At 38.5% G+C, this 19,722-nt stretch overlaps 1 protein-coding gene across 3 annotated transcripts in view; it reads left to right on the top strand.

Moving 5' to 3' along the window:
* Positions 1-4,743, top strand: part of SH3RF2 (SH3 domain containing ring finger 2) — a 100,371-nt gene extending 95,628 nt beyond the window's left edge. For all 3 annotated transcript variants that reach the window (XM_034405015.3, XM_034405023.3, XM_087887426.1), the window contains exon 10: positions 864-4,743. In XM_034405015.3, coding sequence (XP_034260906.1) covers positions 864-1,166 — 303 coding nt within the window. In that variant the 3' untranslated portion in view covers positions 1,167-4,743. The remainder of the gene's footprint in view (positions 1-863) is intronic.
* Positions 4,744-19,722: the final 14,979 nt, after the last annotated feature.

Genomic DNA, 19,722 nt, shown 5'->3' with positions numbered 1-19,722 from the left:
AGTTAATAAACATTTTTTTATTACTAACCTAGTACTATAATGCTGATAATATACATTGTATTATTTAAAATTTAGTTAATTTCACAAATACTATTTCAGTATTCTTCAGAAGAACATTGTAGGGTACACTGATTTTACTTCCATATTAAATCAAAAGAATGATTTTACATAAATCTACTTAAGAGTTACTAATCTGTACTTCCTAGTCCACAGCACAGTTTCTATTCCATGCAAAGGGTTTCTCTCAGCTACTGATCTCTCTTATTATAATCCAGCTATAAATGGCTCAGTAATTGTGTAGAAGACTCACATGATGTACCTCTCAGAAATGTTTGCTTCTTTACAAAAACATTCTAAGACAAAGCTAGTTCTGTAGCAGAGGTGGGTTTCAGCAGGTTCTGACCAGTTCTGAAGAACTAGTAGCGGAAATTTTGAGTAGTTCGGAGAACCAGAATATATCACCTCTGACTGGCCCCGCCCCCATCTATTTTCTGCCTCCCAAGTCCCAGCTGATCGGGAGGAAATGGTGATTTTGCAGTATCCACCAAGCCACACCCACCGAGCCATGCCACACCCACCAAGCCACACCCACAGAACCGATAGTAAAAAATTTTGAAACCCACCACTGTTCTGTAGATACAACTATTAACTTGCCTTTCAAATTTCTGCCTAATATGCTCAAGTATTACAGATAATATTTTATGAGAGAGATAAAGTAACTTGTCTTTTCACATTTTTCTAGGGAAATTGTAGAACAGAATTTACTTTGCTTGTTTGGGAACATGTTTCTACAGTGGCATAGCAATGTTTCTGGAAGCCTTCTGGGAATAAATTAACTCCAGATTTCTTCATTCTATTTTCAGCAAGTGAAAACAGTGCGATTTCAGAACTACAGCCCACCACCGTCCAAGAGACATAATTCTATATCGTCACTGAACCTGTCCAATGGCAAGCCTGAACAAAGAATGATTACAGAAGCAATACAACCAGAATCAAACATCAAGAGCCCTGAAATATCAGCTTTGTATTCCCATCACATTATCTCTAGTTCAGCTCATCAGAAGAGAATGTCACATCACAAGACCTTGCCACTGGACCTGTCTAGCCAAACTGGTCACCCAACCTTTCCTACAAAAAAGAATTATAATAGCATCTCTGAGAATTAAGAAATTTAACCTTATTTAATGGGCTTTATTTTGGACATCCATTATTACTCATTGTTTGTAAGGATCAGCAACCAGATGCGAGATAGGCTCTAGGTCCGATCTGCTACTTTTTAAAATGTTTAAATTTTACTAACGGGCTCAGCCTCTTTAGAAGACTAGAATCTCACCAATGATTACAAGAGTTCACCAACAATATGGGAAGTTCTTGTTTTGTGTGGCTCAGAAGTAAACCTCATGCTGCATGAGCCTGCAATGTTCTTCAGATGCAAAAACTATCCCAATTGTAGTGTCAATTCTATTATCACTGTTAGTTCTAAAAAAAATAATAATAAAGGACTAGGAGCATGGAGCCGATTCAAAATCCATATTGCTCTAAGTTCAAAACCTCTACAATTAATTTGTAAACAGGAACAAATAGAATTTTGCTTCACTTTGCTTCGTTTTGTTTCGTATTCTAACGAGCTTTAAGCATGGTTTAGCCACCATCCTTTCCTTACTACTTATGAAACTGAGCTATCACATCTTTCTTATACCTTAATGTTTCCATTTGCACTTTCCATTTATGTTAGAATTCAGAATGCTTATTTTTTTAGAAATTAAAAATCACTCAGCTTCAAAAACATTATCTCCAAGGGAGGTAATGGAATAGACTCACTGAGCAATTCTCACTTAATAGAAGGACCTATGAGTCTTTCCTTTTCCCTGCATGCAGGCTCTCACCTACACAATGATTGATGGAGGCCAACCTCTCAGATTCTCCCTGTCTACCCAGCCTCAGCAATAAAAAGAATCACAATTCTATCACATAAACTAGCTGTGACTGATGTTTAGAGTAGCGCTATATACGCAGTTTGATTTTGTTCCCTTTATTAGTTCAAAGGTTGTGCATTCTAGCCTGAAGTAAACGAGCAAGTTTTGTCATTGCTCCTGCGGTGTCATTTCAATAAATGTTGGAGCTAACAGTCTTGGATGATTGCATAGAACCAATGAAACTAATGCAACACTGGATGTCTGTAACTGGCGTACAGCATAAGGAAAGTTTTCAAGAACAATGCATGTTCATCTCAATATCTTGCCAAGCACAAAATAATGTATTCTTCTAGAACCTACACTAACTGCCTCTAAACGTTTGGAAAGTAAGAAAATTAATATTTAATTAATATTTTATTAATTAATATTAATATTTTATTAATATTTTATTCCAGACCAAATCATGTCTGGAAAAAAACACTTTAGTTTGCATTCTAAAGGAGCAAAAAAAAAAAAAAAAAAAACCCAAAAGCTGCACCCCAGGTTACAAGATAGAAAAAAAGAGGACATATTATCAGCATGTTTTGGGAGCAGGGAGTGATTTTGCTGCCTGAAGACCTCTAATGTGGCTTGAGGCAAGCTCTTCTCCCTGTTGAATAGCAGGTTTGATGCTTTATTTTACCCTTTTTCTCTTGACACACATGCTAATATACAGAAGAGCTACTTCCCAGATGTAAGATAGGTTAACCTATAAAAGTGGTTGGACCCTGGAGTTCCAGCGAGATGAGCTTTAAGCACAATTCTCTGATTCATTAGGACTCATAGTGCTAATAATCTCCCCTGTTTCCAGTTCATTCTGGGACTGCCAGAATGCACTAACACATCAAAACACATCATAGAATGTGCAAAACAGAGGCAGAAATGCTTCGTCTTCTGACTTTACCCATGGTATCTGTCTACAAGTGCTATTTTTAAACATGGACATCTCTAGAAGACAAGGGGACATTGCATAAAGTTCTATGAGTCTTGGCTTCTGGGCAGCTACAAGTTCTGCTACTAGGTTCCTGAGTTCAGAAATGTGTTGGCCCACTCCTACAGAACAGCTCACAGGACAAGAAGGAGTCACACAAACTCCAGGTCTTCCTTGTATTATATAAAGGTTGGGTAATGCCTGCAAAGAGCTGTGCCGAGTGAGTGCTCTGTTTCTTGTGAATAATTTGTAGGAAGGGCTTACAGTAGTTCATTTAGTGACTGTTCAAAGTTACAACGACACTGAAAAAGTGACTTATGACCATTTCTCACAGTTACAACCTTTGTAGCATCCCCACGGTCACATGATCAAATTCAACCAGTTGCTTGGCAATTGGTTCATACTTACAGGTATGACCATTGCTCTGTCCCAAGGTCAAGTGATCACCACTTGTGACCTTCTGACAAGCAAAGTCAATGGGGAAACCAGACTCACTTAACAACTATGTGACTAACGTATCAACTGGAATGATTCACTTAACAACTGTGGCAAGAAAGGTTGTGAAATGGGGCAAAACTCACTTAACAAATGTCTCATTTAACAACAGAAATTTTGGGCTCAATTGTCATACATCAAGGACTACATAAATACACACACAGTGTATACGTATTTATACACTCTGTGTGTGTGTGTGTGTGTAGCTACTAATGCAAGTCTGATTAGCATTGCAGTGTGTGTACTTATGCCATTTCGTGTTCTTGGTTATCTCATCAGGGTTGTTAGATATGCATGCAACTCTGAGCCCCATTTCAGTTTGCCTTCATCCAGCCCGTTTCATAAAGCTTGCCTTCTTTTAGAAACAAGACATGCTACATGAGCAAAACTCCATGGGAAAAGCCCTTCGACAGACCAGGCTTAGATTTTAAAATCATCAACTTAATGCACTGCTGACCTCCAGGGGAAGAAATGGCGACATGAAGCAGAGCCAAAACCGCATGGAATAAAGTCACTTACTCTCAGTCCAATTCAACTCACAGGGTGGTTATTGTAGGGAAAATAGGCAGGGGAAAGAATATTAGGGATGCTCACCACCTTGAGTTCTATATGAATTTTTTTTTAAAAGCTAAAGGAGAAGAAGAAGAAATTACTTAAAGGAGAAGGACACTTACATTTGATTTACTAATATGGAATGAAGGAAAATATTTTAACATTGGACATATTCAAGGATATTTTTGAACAATGGGCCCAAAAGCTAATTCTAAGAGCATTCGTATTTATAGATAGACTGTGTTTAAAATATATTATGGAAATGGAACAAGTTTTACCAGAGAAGGCTATGATTGATCTGAAAATGGATTTTCAAATGACAGGCTTCAAGAATGATGTGGAAAAAGAGGCTACACTGGACATACAAAAGAAACAGCTAGGGTCTTTAAATTAAAAACGATAATCAAATAACAATATACAAATAATTAAAAAGGATATATAAATAACTAACCAAAAGAGTCACCTGAATAACTTTCTTATGTTGGATTTACAAAAGGCATTTGTTAAAGCTTTGAAGAATTGTGTGAGAAGAAACAATGAAAAGAAAAAAATAAATCAGTTCTAAGACATTATTTGAAGGGATTAAAGATCAAGATTGTTAAAAGGAAGAAGTATAAAGTTGGCTTAGTTGATCAAGGTTGAAATAGGTAGCTTGTTATCTCTAATAACCCTTAAGGGACTTTTGCTGATCAGGACTGAACAATGAGGCTGTAAGGATTTGTTACTTAATAAGAGATGGATATGGGAAGAAGAGCTCATTTGTTGTATTTTAAAAGTAGGGGATAAGCTATTAAAATAATTTATATTTGTGATGAAGGGGGAAATCATTTCTTTACATAGTCCTTTTCTTTTCTTTTTCTATTGTCTTAATTTTTTTCCTCCTTTCCTGGTTGTTCTTTTCTTTTCTTTTTTAGTTTGCATTAGTTTTTACCTTTTTATTTTAATACATTTTGATAAAATCACAACGAAAAAAAATAAGCAATCAACATAATGCATGGGAGGCAGCTTCATATGTTCCAGAATGTCCTTCTGGTGCAGATAGGAAATGTGCAGCAGAGAGAAGCATTTTATATTGTGGGTACCAGAGAGAGGCCAAAAGTTGCAATTCATTTCCTCCCTTTTAACGTCCAAATCCATATCAGGTTATGCCTGGTGTTTATTCTGTAAGGGGAAAAAAATCACTACTGGTATGAAAAGTATCACTTCTTTTTTTTCTTTTTTATTTTAATAATCTTTATTTACATTTTCAGTTAAAAAGAAAAGACAACACAACGTAAAATGACACACAAAGAACAATAAAACAATGAACAAGCATACTTCTATGTAGTACCTTAATAAACAAATAATCGATACTATAACTCTATATTATAATCCGGAGAAGACAGAACAGTTTATATACCTTAATACATCAATTAGGTCTATCCGACCTCATTTATCTTATACGGTATAAGTTTCTCAATAGATACCATTCCTCATCTAATGTGGGTTATAGTTTCCTCTTTTCTAACCATTTATAAAAATTTTCCCAAGCTAAACCTACTTGTGTTTGCTCTCTATCCTTTAATTTTTTAGTTAGCATATCTGCTTCCGCACATTCCAAAAAATTTTTATAATAGCCTCCTCTGTTGGGATATTTTGATTTTTCCAAAGTAGTGCCAAATACCATAAGTCCCTTTTTATATTTTCCGGTTGAAAAGTATCAAGAATCTGATTCAACGACTAATAAAGATTCTGAAAGAGGAATATATTAACCTCTTTTAAAACACCCTGATCGCAAAGACATTCCTGAACAGGCAAGGATAATCATGCCTCCCACAATAGCATCTAATCGCCTAACTGAACTCTTTTCTAAAACTGAATCCTTCTGAGAAGGCATCATTAGTTGGGTGGGTGGGTGGGAGGTGTCTATTTATGCCTTCCTCATGTGAATGCAAATACACATTCATGAGACACACTTGTGCCAAAAATAGCCATCGCTTGAGAATGTGCAGATAGAGTTGCTGGCAAATGCTGTACACGCTGAAAACAGTAGTGGGAAGATGCCAGCTGTAAAAGCGAACCAGAAAAATGAAAAAAAAAACGGGGCTCGCATATCAGAGCCTAGGGGAGGCAATAGGGAACAGAGAAAGTGAGGGGGGGACCAGTTTTCATCCATTTACATTAATGTGCCTGTTTTGAAAAACCAGAGGTGGCTGATTTGATAATAAAGGGGTTTGCAGAGCCAGAGGGACAGTTTGGCTGCATCCAGTGAGACTCCTGGCCCAAAGATCTGACAGCCTTGATGCAAAACCATGACCGGCTTATGATTACTTGCCTTTAAGCAGCAGGAGCCTTGGCATAGAGAAAGCTTTAGCTCATTATTTGCTGCTGTAATTATTTTCCAGAGGAATTGTTTGAAAACAAAGGAAAACCTTTCCAATCCAACAGAAGCAGCTATTCGGAGCTAGTGCTATGGCTCATATAAAAGCTAAACCTACTGCCTACCTCAACTGTGCAGTGACTCAGCTGCCAAACACATGAAGCTAGAGGGTACAGAAGCTATCTGCCATGGTTTGATTGCCATTGTTTGCCATTTGAAACTTGTCATCAGCACAATGTGCTATTCATGTTGCTTTACCTTCGTAATTGATGACCTAGGCCTTACTGAACAGAACCTGGAACCGAAGGTGAGCTTTTAAAAACGTGGAGATGGACATAGTCCTGCCTGCTTTAAAGGTAGGTGATGTAGCTTTAAAGGGGCAGCAACTGGCAGCTTTATTAGCAGCAATACAGGATGAATGGAAAGTCGTTTCATATCTAAGCGGTATGGGATGAAGGGGAAATAGCCAGTGGTGGGATTCAGCCAGTTCGCACCACTTTGGGAGAACCGGTTGTTAACTTTCTGAGCAGTTTGGTGAACTGGTTGTTGGAAGAAATCATTAGGGCAGAGAACCGGTTGTTAAATTATTTGAATCTCACCACTGGAAATAGCCATATAAATCGATACACACAAGCTGAAACCAACACTTGATTTCAAATCAAGGAAGACTGAGAACATCCAGCGAACTGAACAGGATTCAGAAATGTTAGGCAAAACCACTCAGAATTGAATAGTGTGCACTTCAACGCAGCCTTTTGCAACTGGTGAGCATCAAAGAGGGTGAGAGGGGGCTAAAAAGAGGGTCCCACAACTGAAAGATTCTAGGCCACTTCCCAATAATGGTTTGGGATTGAGATTTACCAGGCCACAGAATGAGGGCAACCTGCTTTAGAATGGCAGTTTAGAAAAAGAGCAAAGGGTTTTTGTTTTGTTTTTTGCAAAAAGTTTTTTATTTTTATTTTTTCCAACACACAAATTACATCTTTTCGGAACAGAGCCTTGATCCGGTCATCAATTTATACAGGGTTTTTTTCCCCCCATCTTTAACAAAAGTTTGTATATTCTATTTTGCCATAACACTTATTTCTTAATCTTAACTCACCTATCTCAACTAATGCCATCTTTAAAAAAAATTAAGTCAAATTTACTTAATCAAAACAATTACCCTTCTATTAACCCCCCCTTAAATCTTAATTCAGTTAATATTTCATAGTACATTTTACAATTCTTACCCTAAATCCTCACTATTAACGATACTTAATCTTAAATCACCTATCTCCCCTATTACCATCTTGTAAAAAGTTTACTCTTATTTATTTCATCAAAACAATTACCCTTCTATTAATCCATTTTAAATCTCAATTCAATTAATACCTCATAATACATTTCACAATTCTTAGCCTAAATCCTCACTATTAAGAATACAGGTCAAACATGTTTATGTTTCAAAATCTTATTTCCCTTTCTAAAACTTCCCCACATTTTTATTTTGTATAATGTTCAATAAATCTTTATTTCCCTATTACTTCATCAAATTTAGATCCTATCTCTAATCCCAAAAATATAGCAATTTAACATTGAAACATAGTTCTTAATTCAAATAAGACTATAATACAATTTTCCAATTATTTCCCACAATTCTATCTCTTTAACCATACCATTTGTTAAAAAACCAGTTTGAGTAATTCTTATTTGTAATTCATAGTCCTATATTATTTCAGTCTTCTTTTCTTTTTTGCTTAGATAGGTGAAACTCGAAAAATTAGAATATCGTGCAAAAATTCATTTATTTCAGTAATGCAACTTAAAAGGTGAAACTAATATATGAGATAGACTCATTACATGCAAAACAAGATAGTTCAAGCCTTGATTCGTCATAATTTTGATGATTATGGCTTACAGCTCATGAAAACCCCAAATTCACAATCTCAGAAAATTAGAATATTATATGAAATCAATAAAACAAGGATTGTACATAGAACAATATCGGACCTCTGAAAAGTATAAGCATGCATATGTACTCAATACTAGGTTTGGGTCCCTTTTGCATCAATTACTGCCTCAATGCGGCATGGCATGGATGCTATCAGCCTGTGGCACTGCTGAGGTGTTATGGAAGACTAGGATGCTTCAATAGCGGCCTTCATCTCTTCTGCATTGTTCGGTCTCATTTCTCTCATCTTTGTCTTAGCAATGCCCCATAGATTCTTTATGGGGTTCAGGTCTGGCGAGTTTGCTCATCAATCAAGCACAGTAATCCCATGGTCATTGAACCAGGTTTTGGTACTTTTGGCAGTGTGGGCAGGTGCCAAGTCCTGCTGGAAAATGAAGTCAGCATCCCCATAAAGCTCGTCTGCGGAAGGAAGCATGAAGTGCTCCAAAATCTCCTGGTAGACAGCTGCGTTGACCCTGGATTTAATGAAGCACAGTGGACCAACACCACCAAAACCAACACAGACTGTGGAAGCTTCACACTGGACTTCAAGCATCTTGCAGTGTGTGTCTCTCCATTCTTCCTCCAGACTCTGGGTCCTTGGTTTCCAAATGAGATGCAAAAGTTGTTCTCATCAAAAAACAGGACTTTGGACCACTGAGCAACTGACCAGTTCTTTTTTTCTTTAGCCCAGGTAAGACGCTTCTGACGTTTGTTGTTCAGGAGCAGCTTGACAAGAGGAATACAACATTTGAAGCCCATGTCCAGGATCTGTCTGTGTGTGGTGGTTCTTGATGCACTGACACCAGCCTCGGTCCACTCTTTGTGAAAGTCCCCAACACTTTTGAATGGCCTTTTCCTGACAATCCTCTCCAGGCTGCGGTCATCCCTGCTGCTTGTGCACCTTTTTCTTCCACACTTTTCCCTTCCACATAACTTTCTATTAATGTGCTTTGATACAGCACTTTGGGAACATCCAACTTCTTTTGCAATTACCTTTTGAGGCTTTCCCTCCTTATGGAGGGTGTCAATGATGGTTTTCTGCACAACTGTCAGGTCAGCAGTCTTTCCCATGATTGTGATTCCCACTGAACCAGTCTGAGAGACCATTTAAAGGCTCAGGAACTCTTTGCAGGTGTTATGGCTTACTTAGCTGATTAGAGTGGGACACTTTGAGCCTAGAATATTGAACCTTTTCACAATATTCTAATTTTCTGAGATTGTGAATTTGGGCTTTTCATGAGCTGTAAGCCATAATCATCAAAATTATGACAAATCAAGGCTTGAACTATCTCGCTTTGCATGTAATGAGTCTATCTCATATATTAGTTTCACTTTTTAAGTTGCATTACTGAAATAAATGAACTTTTGCACGATATTCTAATTTTTCAAGTTTCACCTGTATTATCAAAAATATTGAAAATATTGAAAATATTAAAGTTATTGAAAATATTCAAATTATTGCAATTGTTATAGGTATTTAAACAATATCCCAGTTTTTATAGTCATCAATTACTCTCAAGTAATACCATGTAACATCTTAATAAAAATTGACCCATTATGTCCATTGATATATTTTCTTTTAAAATAGTCTATTTCTCATATATTATAGCTTCCATCCATATTTCAATTTTAAGTATCTATAACATATTCTTCTCATATTTCTGTTAACCATTATTAATCTCAATATAGTTATTTTATAGATCAAAGTCCTGGACTTTTCTATCTTACCCCATATTCCCCAATTCTTTCACTGTTAATCCCAGTGTAATCATCTTTATAACTATTGTTTTTCACAATATAGTCTCTAAAAACCTCCTTTTTATTATTACTATCCAACTGTATATTACTTATTCATATTTAATCACGTTGTCTTTGTCTTCTTTATTTCCAGCCATTATGTCTGGTTTCTTCATTTTCTTGTCTGCTTGCGTATACTTCATTTCAGCTTCAATGTCCTCAAATGTTGTCCTCCATGTGGCATTTTAATTATTTTTCTTATTTCCATTCCAAGTCAAATACATCAATTTGTTCCTTATCTAATTCCTGTGCCATTTTATTCTTTTTAAGTTGATGTTATCCCAATTATAAGAGTTCTGTTGTGGTTCCTCTTTTCTTTTTTTCCCCCAAAGTCAAGCCACCTGCAGACAAAGAAATCATCCTCCACAAATTCTCACGGTTGTTATCTGTAAAGTTCACAATTTTCCAAAACAAAAACCAAGTTGCAATGTTCCTTTTTACTCCAGAAGGTGTCTCTCTGCAATCCACAATTTCTAATTGTTTAACAAGTATCCATCTTGTTTCAGTTACATAACAACCTTATTAGGCTTCTATTTTTCTGTTTAGTTTTAAAAGTATCAAATCTTTTTATTAAAGTCCAGTCCAAATTTAAACTCTTCCAATCCTTTGACCATGTCTCAATGTTTAACGTTTCCAATTAGTTTTATTCAAAAGTCAATTTTCTATCAGGTTTTTTGTCTCTTTGAAGTTATGTTTCAAAATCTTCTTTGCCCCCGTGTTCCTTAGCTGCTAATTTATCGCTAGGGGTCTTGTAGTTAAAAGATGTTTCCCTTGATGTTGTTACAAGCCTGGGTTGGCTGTCACTCACCCGGCTTCGAAAAACTCCGTTCCGTTCCACTTTCCTCCTGCTCAATACTTGATCCGGTTGTCCCAGCTTTGTGGCAGCTGCCCCCTGCCAAGTCACAGAGAGTTCCCTCCGACCTCCAAGGAACTTGCCTGTTCCTCTTGGTCATCTGAGGTGCCTCTCTTTCTTCCCCATCCCTGCAGGACGGTTCTGGTCTGAAGACCCATCGGCGGCAGTTCGTCAGTCGGGGTTTTTGTGGAGCTCGTCAGAGCCCGCTAATTCCCTGACTGTCTCGCCGCCACGCCAAACCGGAAGTTTCAGAGCAAAGGGTATTTTGTTAAACCAGGAAAGGGTTGCTTGAATAGAACAGCAATGCTTTCAATTATTGACCTTTGGAATAGGGAGGTCCCAGTCTTAGGTTGTGAAGAAATGTGAAAATGGCCTTTGGAGACAGAAGGAAGAGCCACAGCTTAGGCAACAGTCTGATAAGAGGCAGCTTAGTCAGCAGCCGGGGAGGAAGGGAGGGGAAGATTTCAGAAGGAAATCCTCCCCACCTCTCTTTTTAGCTTCCAGAAAACTAGAGATGGCCCCTTCTGAAATGCTTCCATGCTTTTCTCCCACCTGAGGACCTTCATCCTGCCTCCCTAAGTCATTCCTATATGCCATCACATAAGTATTGCTCTAGGCCAGGGTTGTCAAACTCGCGGTGTCATGGTGGCATCACGTGATATATCATGACTTTTTCCCCTTCGCTAAACTGGGCATGGGCCAGTGGTGGGTTGCCCCCGGTTTGGACTGGTTCTATAGAACCGGTAGTAAAACTGGAGGGAGGCTCCGCCCACCGACCCTGACGTCATAAGAACACTTCTGCGCATGCGCAGAAGAGCATGTGTGCGTGCGAGCAAAGTGAGTGTGCGCGTGCAGCCCCATTGCAAACCAGTAATAAAGGTGAGTAGAACCCACCCCTGACATGGGCGTGGCCAGCGCATAACGCATCCGGCCCATGGGCCATGAGTTTGACAGCCCTGCTCTAGGCAGAATAATAGCTTCAACCAGTAGTGGTTTTGATTCAGGCAGCATTTAACTGAACCCTAAAAACTCTACAGAAAATGGATTACTGTCATTTTAGCAGCTGTTTGGTCAATGTAAGGGACCATTTGTCATACAAGTTAGGTGACTGACCATGATACAGGTATTCTAGCCCTCACTGAGTTCTTCTTTCCGACAGTGGGAATAGGAATCATCCATAATAGTTCACACTCAACAACCGCCCTGCAAGTATTTGAAGTTACAACAACACTGAAAAAATAAACTTAACAATCATTCTTCACAGGACTGCATCCCCGTTATCAAGAGATTAAGATTTAGCAATAGCAATAGCACTTTACCACACTCTCTGGGTAGTCTACAATGTCAGTATATTGCCCCCAACAATCTGGATCCTCATTTTATCAACCTTGGAAGGATGGAAGGCTGAGTCAATCTCGAACCCATCAGGATCGAATGGCAGGTTGTGGGCAGAGTTTGCCCGCAATACTTCATTACGAGAACTGCACCCCAGGGGCTCAGTATTTGGCTGCTCTGCAGCTGGGAGGTATTTATTTATTTATCAGATTTATATGCTGCTCATTTATAACAGATGCAGCATCCTGCAGTCACAAGAGTCCTGCAGTCATAAGGCCACCATCTGCCTTATGCTTCATGGCTACTTTCCAACTATCAGAGTCAATGGAGATGCTGGCAGTAAAATTGTAAATTGCAGTCACAAATATCTCAATTAACAATCATGGGTTATTTGCTTCATGACCACAGTGGAAATGAGATGGTAAACCAGTTATGGTCAAGCAATGTCCCGTTTGGCAGACTTGCGGGTCAAAACTTGTGGTCATTAAACAAAGACTACATGTATTGCCTTGACAGCAGGACTTGTATCCCTTAGATCGCTGAGAATGTATTTTTGTAATCCTCCAGTTCCATCCCCAAAATTTAGTACGTGACAAGATTTTCACCCAAAAATGATTTTTCTTTTCTGCAGAAATATTCCACTCCTAAAATGAAAGAACACAGAATATCCCAGACTCATCCATTTATATCATATGGTCTTAAGGGCCTTGGCTTCCAAATTTCCCCAAAAGGCATCCTTAATGCTTAAACAAGAGAAAGACGGTTCAGCTCCAAATAGAAAGAGGGAAACTAATGAGACAGGCAGCATTTTAAGTCCTTCAAGAAATCCATCCAAGTAACCATAAAGTAAATCCATAAAGTAACAATTTGTCAAAATTAGCCTCTAGTTGTAGTACAAGGCAGAAAAGTATCATTAGAACCACTCTTACAGTAAGATGAAGGGTTAAAATAAAACAATGAAAGAGAACCATGCTGAATTTGACCATGGCTTATCCAGGCTTGCTAAGAGATTTCAAAGAATCCCCTGAGGACTTAGTTTTCAGAATGTTAAGAAACTACTGTAAGCTCCCTCAAATGGCAGGTACTTTGGGAACTCTTAAAGCAAAGATCAAAACATAAACACCAAGCATGGCTACCCAAAAAAAATCACTACGAATCCCATGCTAGCCGCCTTGACTGTTAGATAAATATATCAAATACTAAGTAATATAATTCAAGATCTTTAATTTTTAGGCCAATGTTTTCTAGAATATCAAGGAACAAACATGGAGAAATAATCAACTGAATTTAAATAATTTAATATATCCAGTTTTGATAAACAAATTACATGTGTTTTAACTCTTGCCTACTGTTCACCTAATCACCTAAGTTTTTGGAGCGGAACAATATGGCCCACAAGAAACTTGATCACATTTTCTTTTCCTGTCACTGCATTGATGCAACATCTATCTTTAGCATGAAAACAAGCTATAGGGTCTTTCCCCACAAGTGAGTTGAAGCGCTCTCCACCTCTTCAACTAGCAGAAAATGAGGCCAGCATGAAATTGGGTGTCCTCCTTTCCGTTTCCTATCCTGCCTCTATTGCCTCTGATTCAAGTGTTAGTAGTCTCCTGACTAGCCTCCAAATAATGGGTGTCAAACCCTAACACATCTGTGACTGCCCTTGGACAGCGACAGAACTATAATCCTAGTTTAGCTAAAAACAACTTTAATCTGTCTAATTCATGATCTAATGACAAGATGAAATCAACATTGTGGGAACACACAACCAAAATAGTTTTTGTCAGGACATATTTGTCAAGGATATGCAGCTCAGTGTGTATCTGTAGAGTTGGGAAATGAATAAATCTCAGACAGATTGCAGAGGGTTGCCATGAGAAGCTAGAAAATTAACTGGGTGCTAATAATTGGGTGCAGGGTGATGAAACTAAAAGGAGTCAGAAGAAGAAATGGGATCCCCAGATGTTAAGATAAATAGGAATACAGTTGAAGAGTTAAGGAGCCTGTAGGCAGATAGTGTAGAATCTGTGAGAAAATCAGAATTGGGGACCTCCAAAGAAGAGGAGGAGATTGTCTCCAAAGAGTTGAGAATAAAAAAACTTCAGGTTTAGGAAAAAATATAAAAGCTGTGAAGTTGTGAGTTACAAGATACTTCCATTATGAGGACAAGACCAGAAACTTAGAACTAAGGAGAAATTTCCTGAGAGTTAGAACAATTAATCAGTGGAACAACTTGCCTCCAGAAGTTGTGAATGCTCCAAAACTGGAAGTTTTTAAGAAGATGCTGAATAACCATTTTTCTGAAGTGGTGTAGAGTTTCCTGCCTAAGCAGGGGGTTGGACTAGAAGACCTCCAAGGTCCCTTCCAACTCTGCTATTCTATTCTATTCTATTCTATTCTATTCTATTCTATTCTATTCTATTCTATTCTATTCTATTCTATTCTAAATTAACCTGGAAGTAATGAAGAAAGAAAAGGATGAACCAAAATTTTCAAGTGAAGGGAGAGACAGAAAGTTTACGCCTAAAAAACATCTTAAAAAGATAAAGAGAGATAAGAGGAAAAGCTTTCAAACAAGGAAGGAATGACCACTTGTGAATAGGAGGTAAAGAAAAGAAGACACAAGATTTTGATAGTTTGGCAAATGGGCACCATGAGGAGCTGCATTTTTCACTCAGGAGGATTATTCAGTATATGTCGGTTGCAAAGAAGAGAACCGCCTGGCATGTATTGCCTGGGAGTGGATTGTGGTTGACCAAGCTAAAGAAGTCTCGGGACCGAGAAATTCGTTACCATTAAGTTCAACAGTTATCCTTTAATTATTATTTTTGTACCAATATGATACCGTCTGAATAGCTAGGTGACTATTGGTTCTGAATACAACTAGTGAAGCTATTCTCATCTTCTACTAAATTAGAAGTTTATATTTTACTTATTAGATCCATGGATGTAAATCCATGGATGCAGGGAATGGGAGAAGCTCCTTAAAGACTTTGCTAGTGAAAGGATTTGCAGCAGGCTTGGCTGAAATACATTCAGTTAGAGTTGAAAGCGATTCTATGGGAAATTTCTGAGAGAATCAGCTCTCAACCTCATCTCTAAACACGGTCAGTTAACAGCACTAGCACGTTTGGCCTCATTTCTAATGAATGCAGGTAAAGGACACCAATAATCAGTCAGCCGGCTGATTTAAAAATTTCCGATTCTGATATATATGGATAATATCCACAGGAAACAAATAATAATGTTGTGACCATGAAACCGGCACCTAAGAACATGTCGATTTTGTAGCTGTCAACCTGCTTCTGACAGGTGTGCTGCGTGGTGCCTCCCATGGACTTGGCTATTGTCCTGCTCAACTATGAAGTCATGGGATCTCCATGCTACACTGCATTGGAATGCTGGCGTTCAATTTTGTATGCACCAACTTTCTGCACCTATAAATCCATCCACCGCAATGAGCAATAGATGTTGTTAGAGAAGTAGATGACTCTGCACTTTTATCACTTTTCCTTGTCTGAAATGTTTACTTTGTCTGTCTCTACATAGCATGCTTCAGACCAGTTAGGCTGGTATTTTCAGAGTTGTCAGCACTTTCTTCCCTGATTCTGATATGTGCCTTTCAGATTCTCAGTTGATTCAGTCTCCTTCCATAATGGATAGCACAATCCAGTGTATTTCCAGCTTTCAGCTGCAGATAGATCCAACTAATTCAGCCTTTCCTATTGCTGAATATTGCTTTTCCATTCATGTAAGCACCAGATTTCAGAATACTTTCTTCCTCCCCCCCCCCCAAAAAGAGTAATGCTCCTGATGTTTCATGCATTCTTTCCACTGAGCAAGATACCTGCTAACCAACATATTGGTGGAACAGTCAAACAGTTTGGAACAGGTAGAGTTAAGTGGAACAGGAGAATTGAATTTTGGTTTTTTAACAAAAATATGTTCTTAAATATGTATCTTAACATATTTAAATGCCAATTTCTATAGTCAGAATAACCAACAGGATGCTGAGGCTAGGTTAAGAGCCGAGGTGGGCGGTGCAGTGGTTAGAATGCAGTATTGCAGGCTAATTCTGCCAACTGCCAGAAGTTTGTTTCTCATTGGCTCAAGGTTGACTCAGCCTTCCATCCTTCTGAGGTGGGTAAAATGAGGAACCAGATTGTTGGGGGCAATATGCTGACTCTGTAAACTGCTTAGAGTGGGCTGTAAAGCACTGTGAAGCGGTATACAAGTCTAAGTGCTGTTGCTATTAATGCCATTCATTTTTCTTTAGTTTCATAAAACACTTTTAGAATATGTTCCTTGCTGTGTGATAACAAAAGAAGCACCTGGATAAGGCTGAAAGGAAAATGCGGGTTGGGATACACAGATGCACACAAATTTAAGAGCAGGAAGACAGGACAGAAAAACCAGGAGGAAGTTAGTGGGGATTTTGTTGTTGTTGTTGTTGTTGTTGAACAACACAGAACTCTTTTGAATTAGGGCAGAAGATGTCTAAAGCAGGTTGGCTGTGGAGGAGGTTTCAGTGCTTTGATGCCATGGTAATAGGTTTCTTAGGAAGACCAAAATAGAGCAAGATGGATGAGAGGAGTACAAAATGGGGGTGGACATGTTTTGCAGTGATGGATCCTTTTTTTAAAGCTTGTAAAATACACCCACTTTCTTACTTAATAACCACTTTGTCTTCAGGATGGTGAGGGAGGAGGGGAAAAAAAGAAAGGTAATAAGGCATGGGCTTGGTAAGAAAGAGTGGTAAAATGGTGACTGTGCTACCCTTTCCATTTTGATCTCAATGTTTTCCATTCTATTATTTTAACTAAACTTCATATTCATTTAATAGGAACATGGAATGATCTAATTTAGTCCAGTGCCCCCCAACTTGCACGGAACACTCTTCAATGTTTGTGTTCTTCCTTAAATTTTTCTTCCACAAGGTCTCTTAAGGGTGACTGGTCCTGTAATTCGACACATTTTAAATATTTTCCACACATCGATGTATCTTTTCTCTGCAATGAAATTTAAATTGTTTTTCTCCGATGTTCTGGATATAAGGGTGTCTACATCACTGCAGTTTGCATGATTTGGCATCTGTCCCACATTAATAACAAGAGCTAATCTTTATGCCCCGTTTTACCAATTTCACTGCTTTTCACGCCAAACTATATTGCAATAGGTCAGTCATCCTCAGCTAGCTTCTTAACAATTCTCATCATCCTCAGGCAATACACTCAACAAGGCTAGTATTATGTACGGTATAATTTAATGCCTCCAGGAAGGATCAAACTGTGGAAATGTCATATAGAGCGAAATGAAAGAGAAAAATGATAAGAACGTGTCTTATACAGATGCAATTTTTGTCAGATAAAGGGTATGAAAGTTTTTGAGGGACACAGATATCTTCATCAGTCAGAAAAACAGGAGCACCTAATTGGGAGAAATGCTGATCACAAGAGGCTTTACTTCCTGTGATTCTTTGGTCAGAAGTTTTCTATCACAGTGTCATCATAAAATGTTGACAACATTAACAATAAAAACACAGGGCAAAGAAATTTCTACCTTATTTCAATCAGCTTCAACAAAATTATAAGGCTGACCCACTAAACATTTATTTTACCTTCGTTTTTCACTTCATGAAAAGGATAACAGGATAACAGATTAACAGAGTTGGAAGGGACTTTGTAGATCATCTAGTCCAACCCCCCACCCAAGCAAGAAACCCTACACCATTTTTGACAAATGGCAGTCCAATCTCTTCTTGAAGGCCTCCAGTGATGAAGCTCCCACAACTTCTGAAGGCAAGCTGTTCCATTGATTGATTGTTCTCACTGTCAGACAATTTCTCCTTATTTCTAGGTTGAATCTCTCCTTGATCAGTTTCCATCCATTATTCCAAGGTGCTTTGGAAAACAGGTCAACTCCCCTCCTCTCTGTAACAGTCCTTCAAATATTGGAAGACTGCTATCATTTCTCCCTTGGTCCTTCTCTTCACTAGACTAGCCATGCCCAGTTCCTGCAACTGTTCATCGTATGTTTTAGTCTCCGGTCCCCTAATCATCTTGGTGGCTCTTCTCTGCATTTTTTCTAAAGTCTCAACATCTTTTTTATAGTGTGGTGACCAAAACTGGATGCAGTATTCTAGGTGTGGTCTCACTAAGGCTTTATAGAGTGGTATTAGTACCTCACTTGATCTTGATTGTATCCCTCTGTTAATGCAGTTTAGGATTACATTGGCTTTTTTGGCTGCCACCACACACTGCTAGCTCATATTTAACTGGTTGTCCACTAAGACTCCAAGATTCAGAAGATCAACAGGAGTGTGATCATGCTGTGTGTGTCAGTCATATGCATGAAATGAAATAGACAAGTACCTGCCACATAACACCCCAGATTTATTGATCCAGAATTGTTGATAAGAAATACCAAAAAATGTCTGGGTAGTGGACATGGCAGCAGAAAAGAAGAGAAAGAACTGGGGGGGGGATCACAAAATACAAAACTTGCTGATAGAAATAAAATTACCAATAGTAATAGGTGCCTTGGGTGCAATCCTAAAATAACCAAAGCACCACCTGAACATCATTGGCATTGACAAATTCACCATCAGTCAATTGCAAAAGGTAGCTTTACTCAGAACAGCTTACATCCTGCGATGATACCACTAACACCACCCAATATCAATATCTACCTATCCCAGGTCCTGGGGAAGGACTCAATTTGTGGATAAAAATGCCAAATCCAGTCTGAACGTCTGGCTAACTGTGTGACAAACCATAATAATGCAGTAGGATTGTTCAATGAAGCCAATTTGGCATTGTGGTTAAAGATACCAGTCTATAAACCAAGAGACCAAGAGTTCCAATCCCATCTTTGACACAAAGCCAGTTGGGTGACCTTGGGCCAGTCCCCTCTCTCTCAGCCCTAGAAAGTAAGCAATAGCAAACCACTTCTTGACTCTTACCAAGAAAATTACAGGGCAGGCAGTCCAGGCAGTCACCAGGAGCCAACACTGACTTGAGAGCACCCAAAAAGAAAAATGAAAAATGAATTGTTCAAACTAATAGGAACTTTCTTCTAGTCTAAAATACCTCTGGGAGGAGTAAAGTTCATTAAGATCACGGTACCGGAAGAAAAAGCTAAAGCAGCTATCTGCACATCCCATGAACTTGATCAGAAGGCCTGTGAGATTTGCTCCACCAAGTCATGAAGCAACTATTCCAAAGCTTGGCATAGCTGTGGCCCTCTTGAGATCCTCAAGGCAAGCTCAGAAGATGTTTGTACCAGGGTATGCAGTGAAGCAAAGCACTTGTTGCTTTGCTTTGCAGCTGCCCCCTATGGATCTGAGTCAAATTATTTCCACAGAAATGTTCAGAGTGTTCATCAGTTGCTATCTACTGTGAAAAAAATGCAAAGGCAAACCACATGCTTAATGTCATTCCTAATTAGACTCCTGGAAACTTGCAAAAAATAATGTTGATCTAACAAAAGAGACTACATGCTGAATTTAAC

The sequence above is a fragment of the Pantherophis guttatus genome, chromosome 2 (genome assembly GCF_059756535.1).
Source record: "Pantherophis guttatus breed Tessera chromosome 2, ASM5975653v1, whole genome shotgun sequence".
NCBI classification, from domain to species: domain Eukaryota; kingdom Metazoa; phylum Chordata; class Lepidosauria; order Squamata; family Colubridae; genus Pantherophis; species Pantherophis guttatus.
This window is presented reverse-complemented; position numbering and strand designations above follow the sequence as displayed.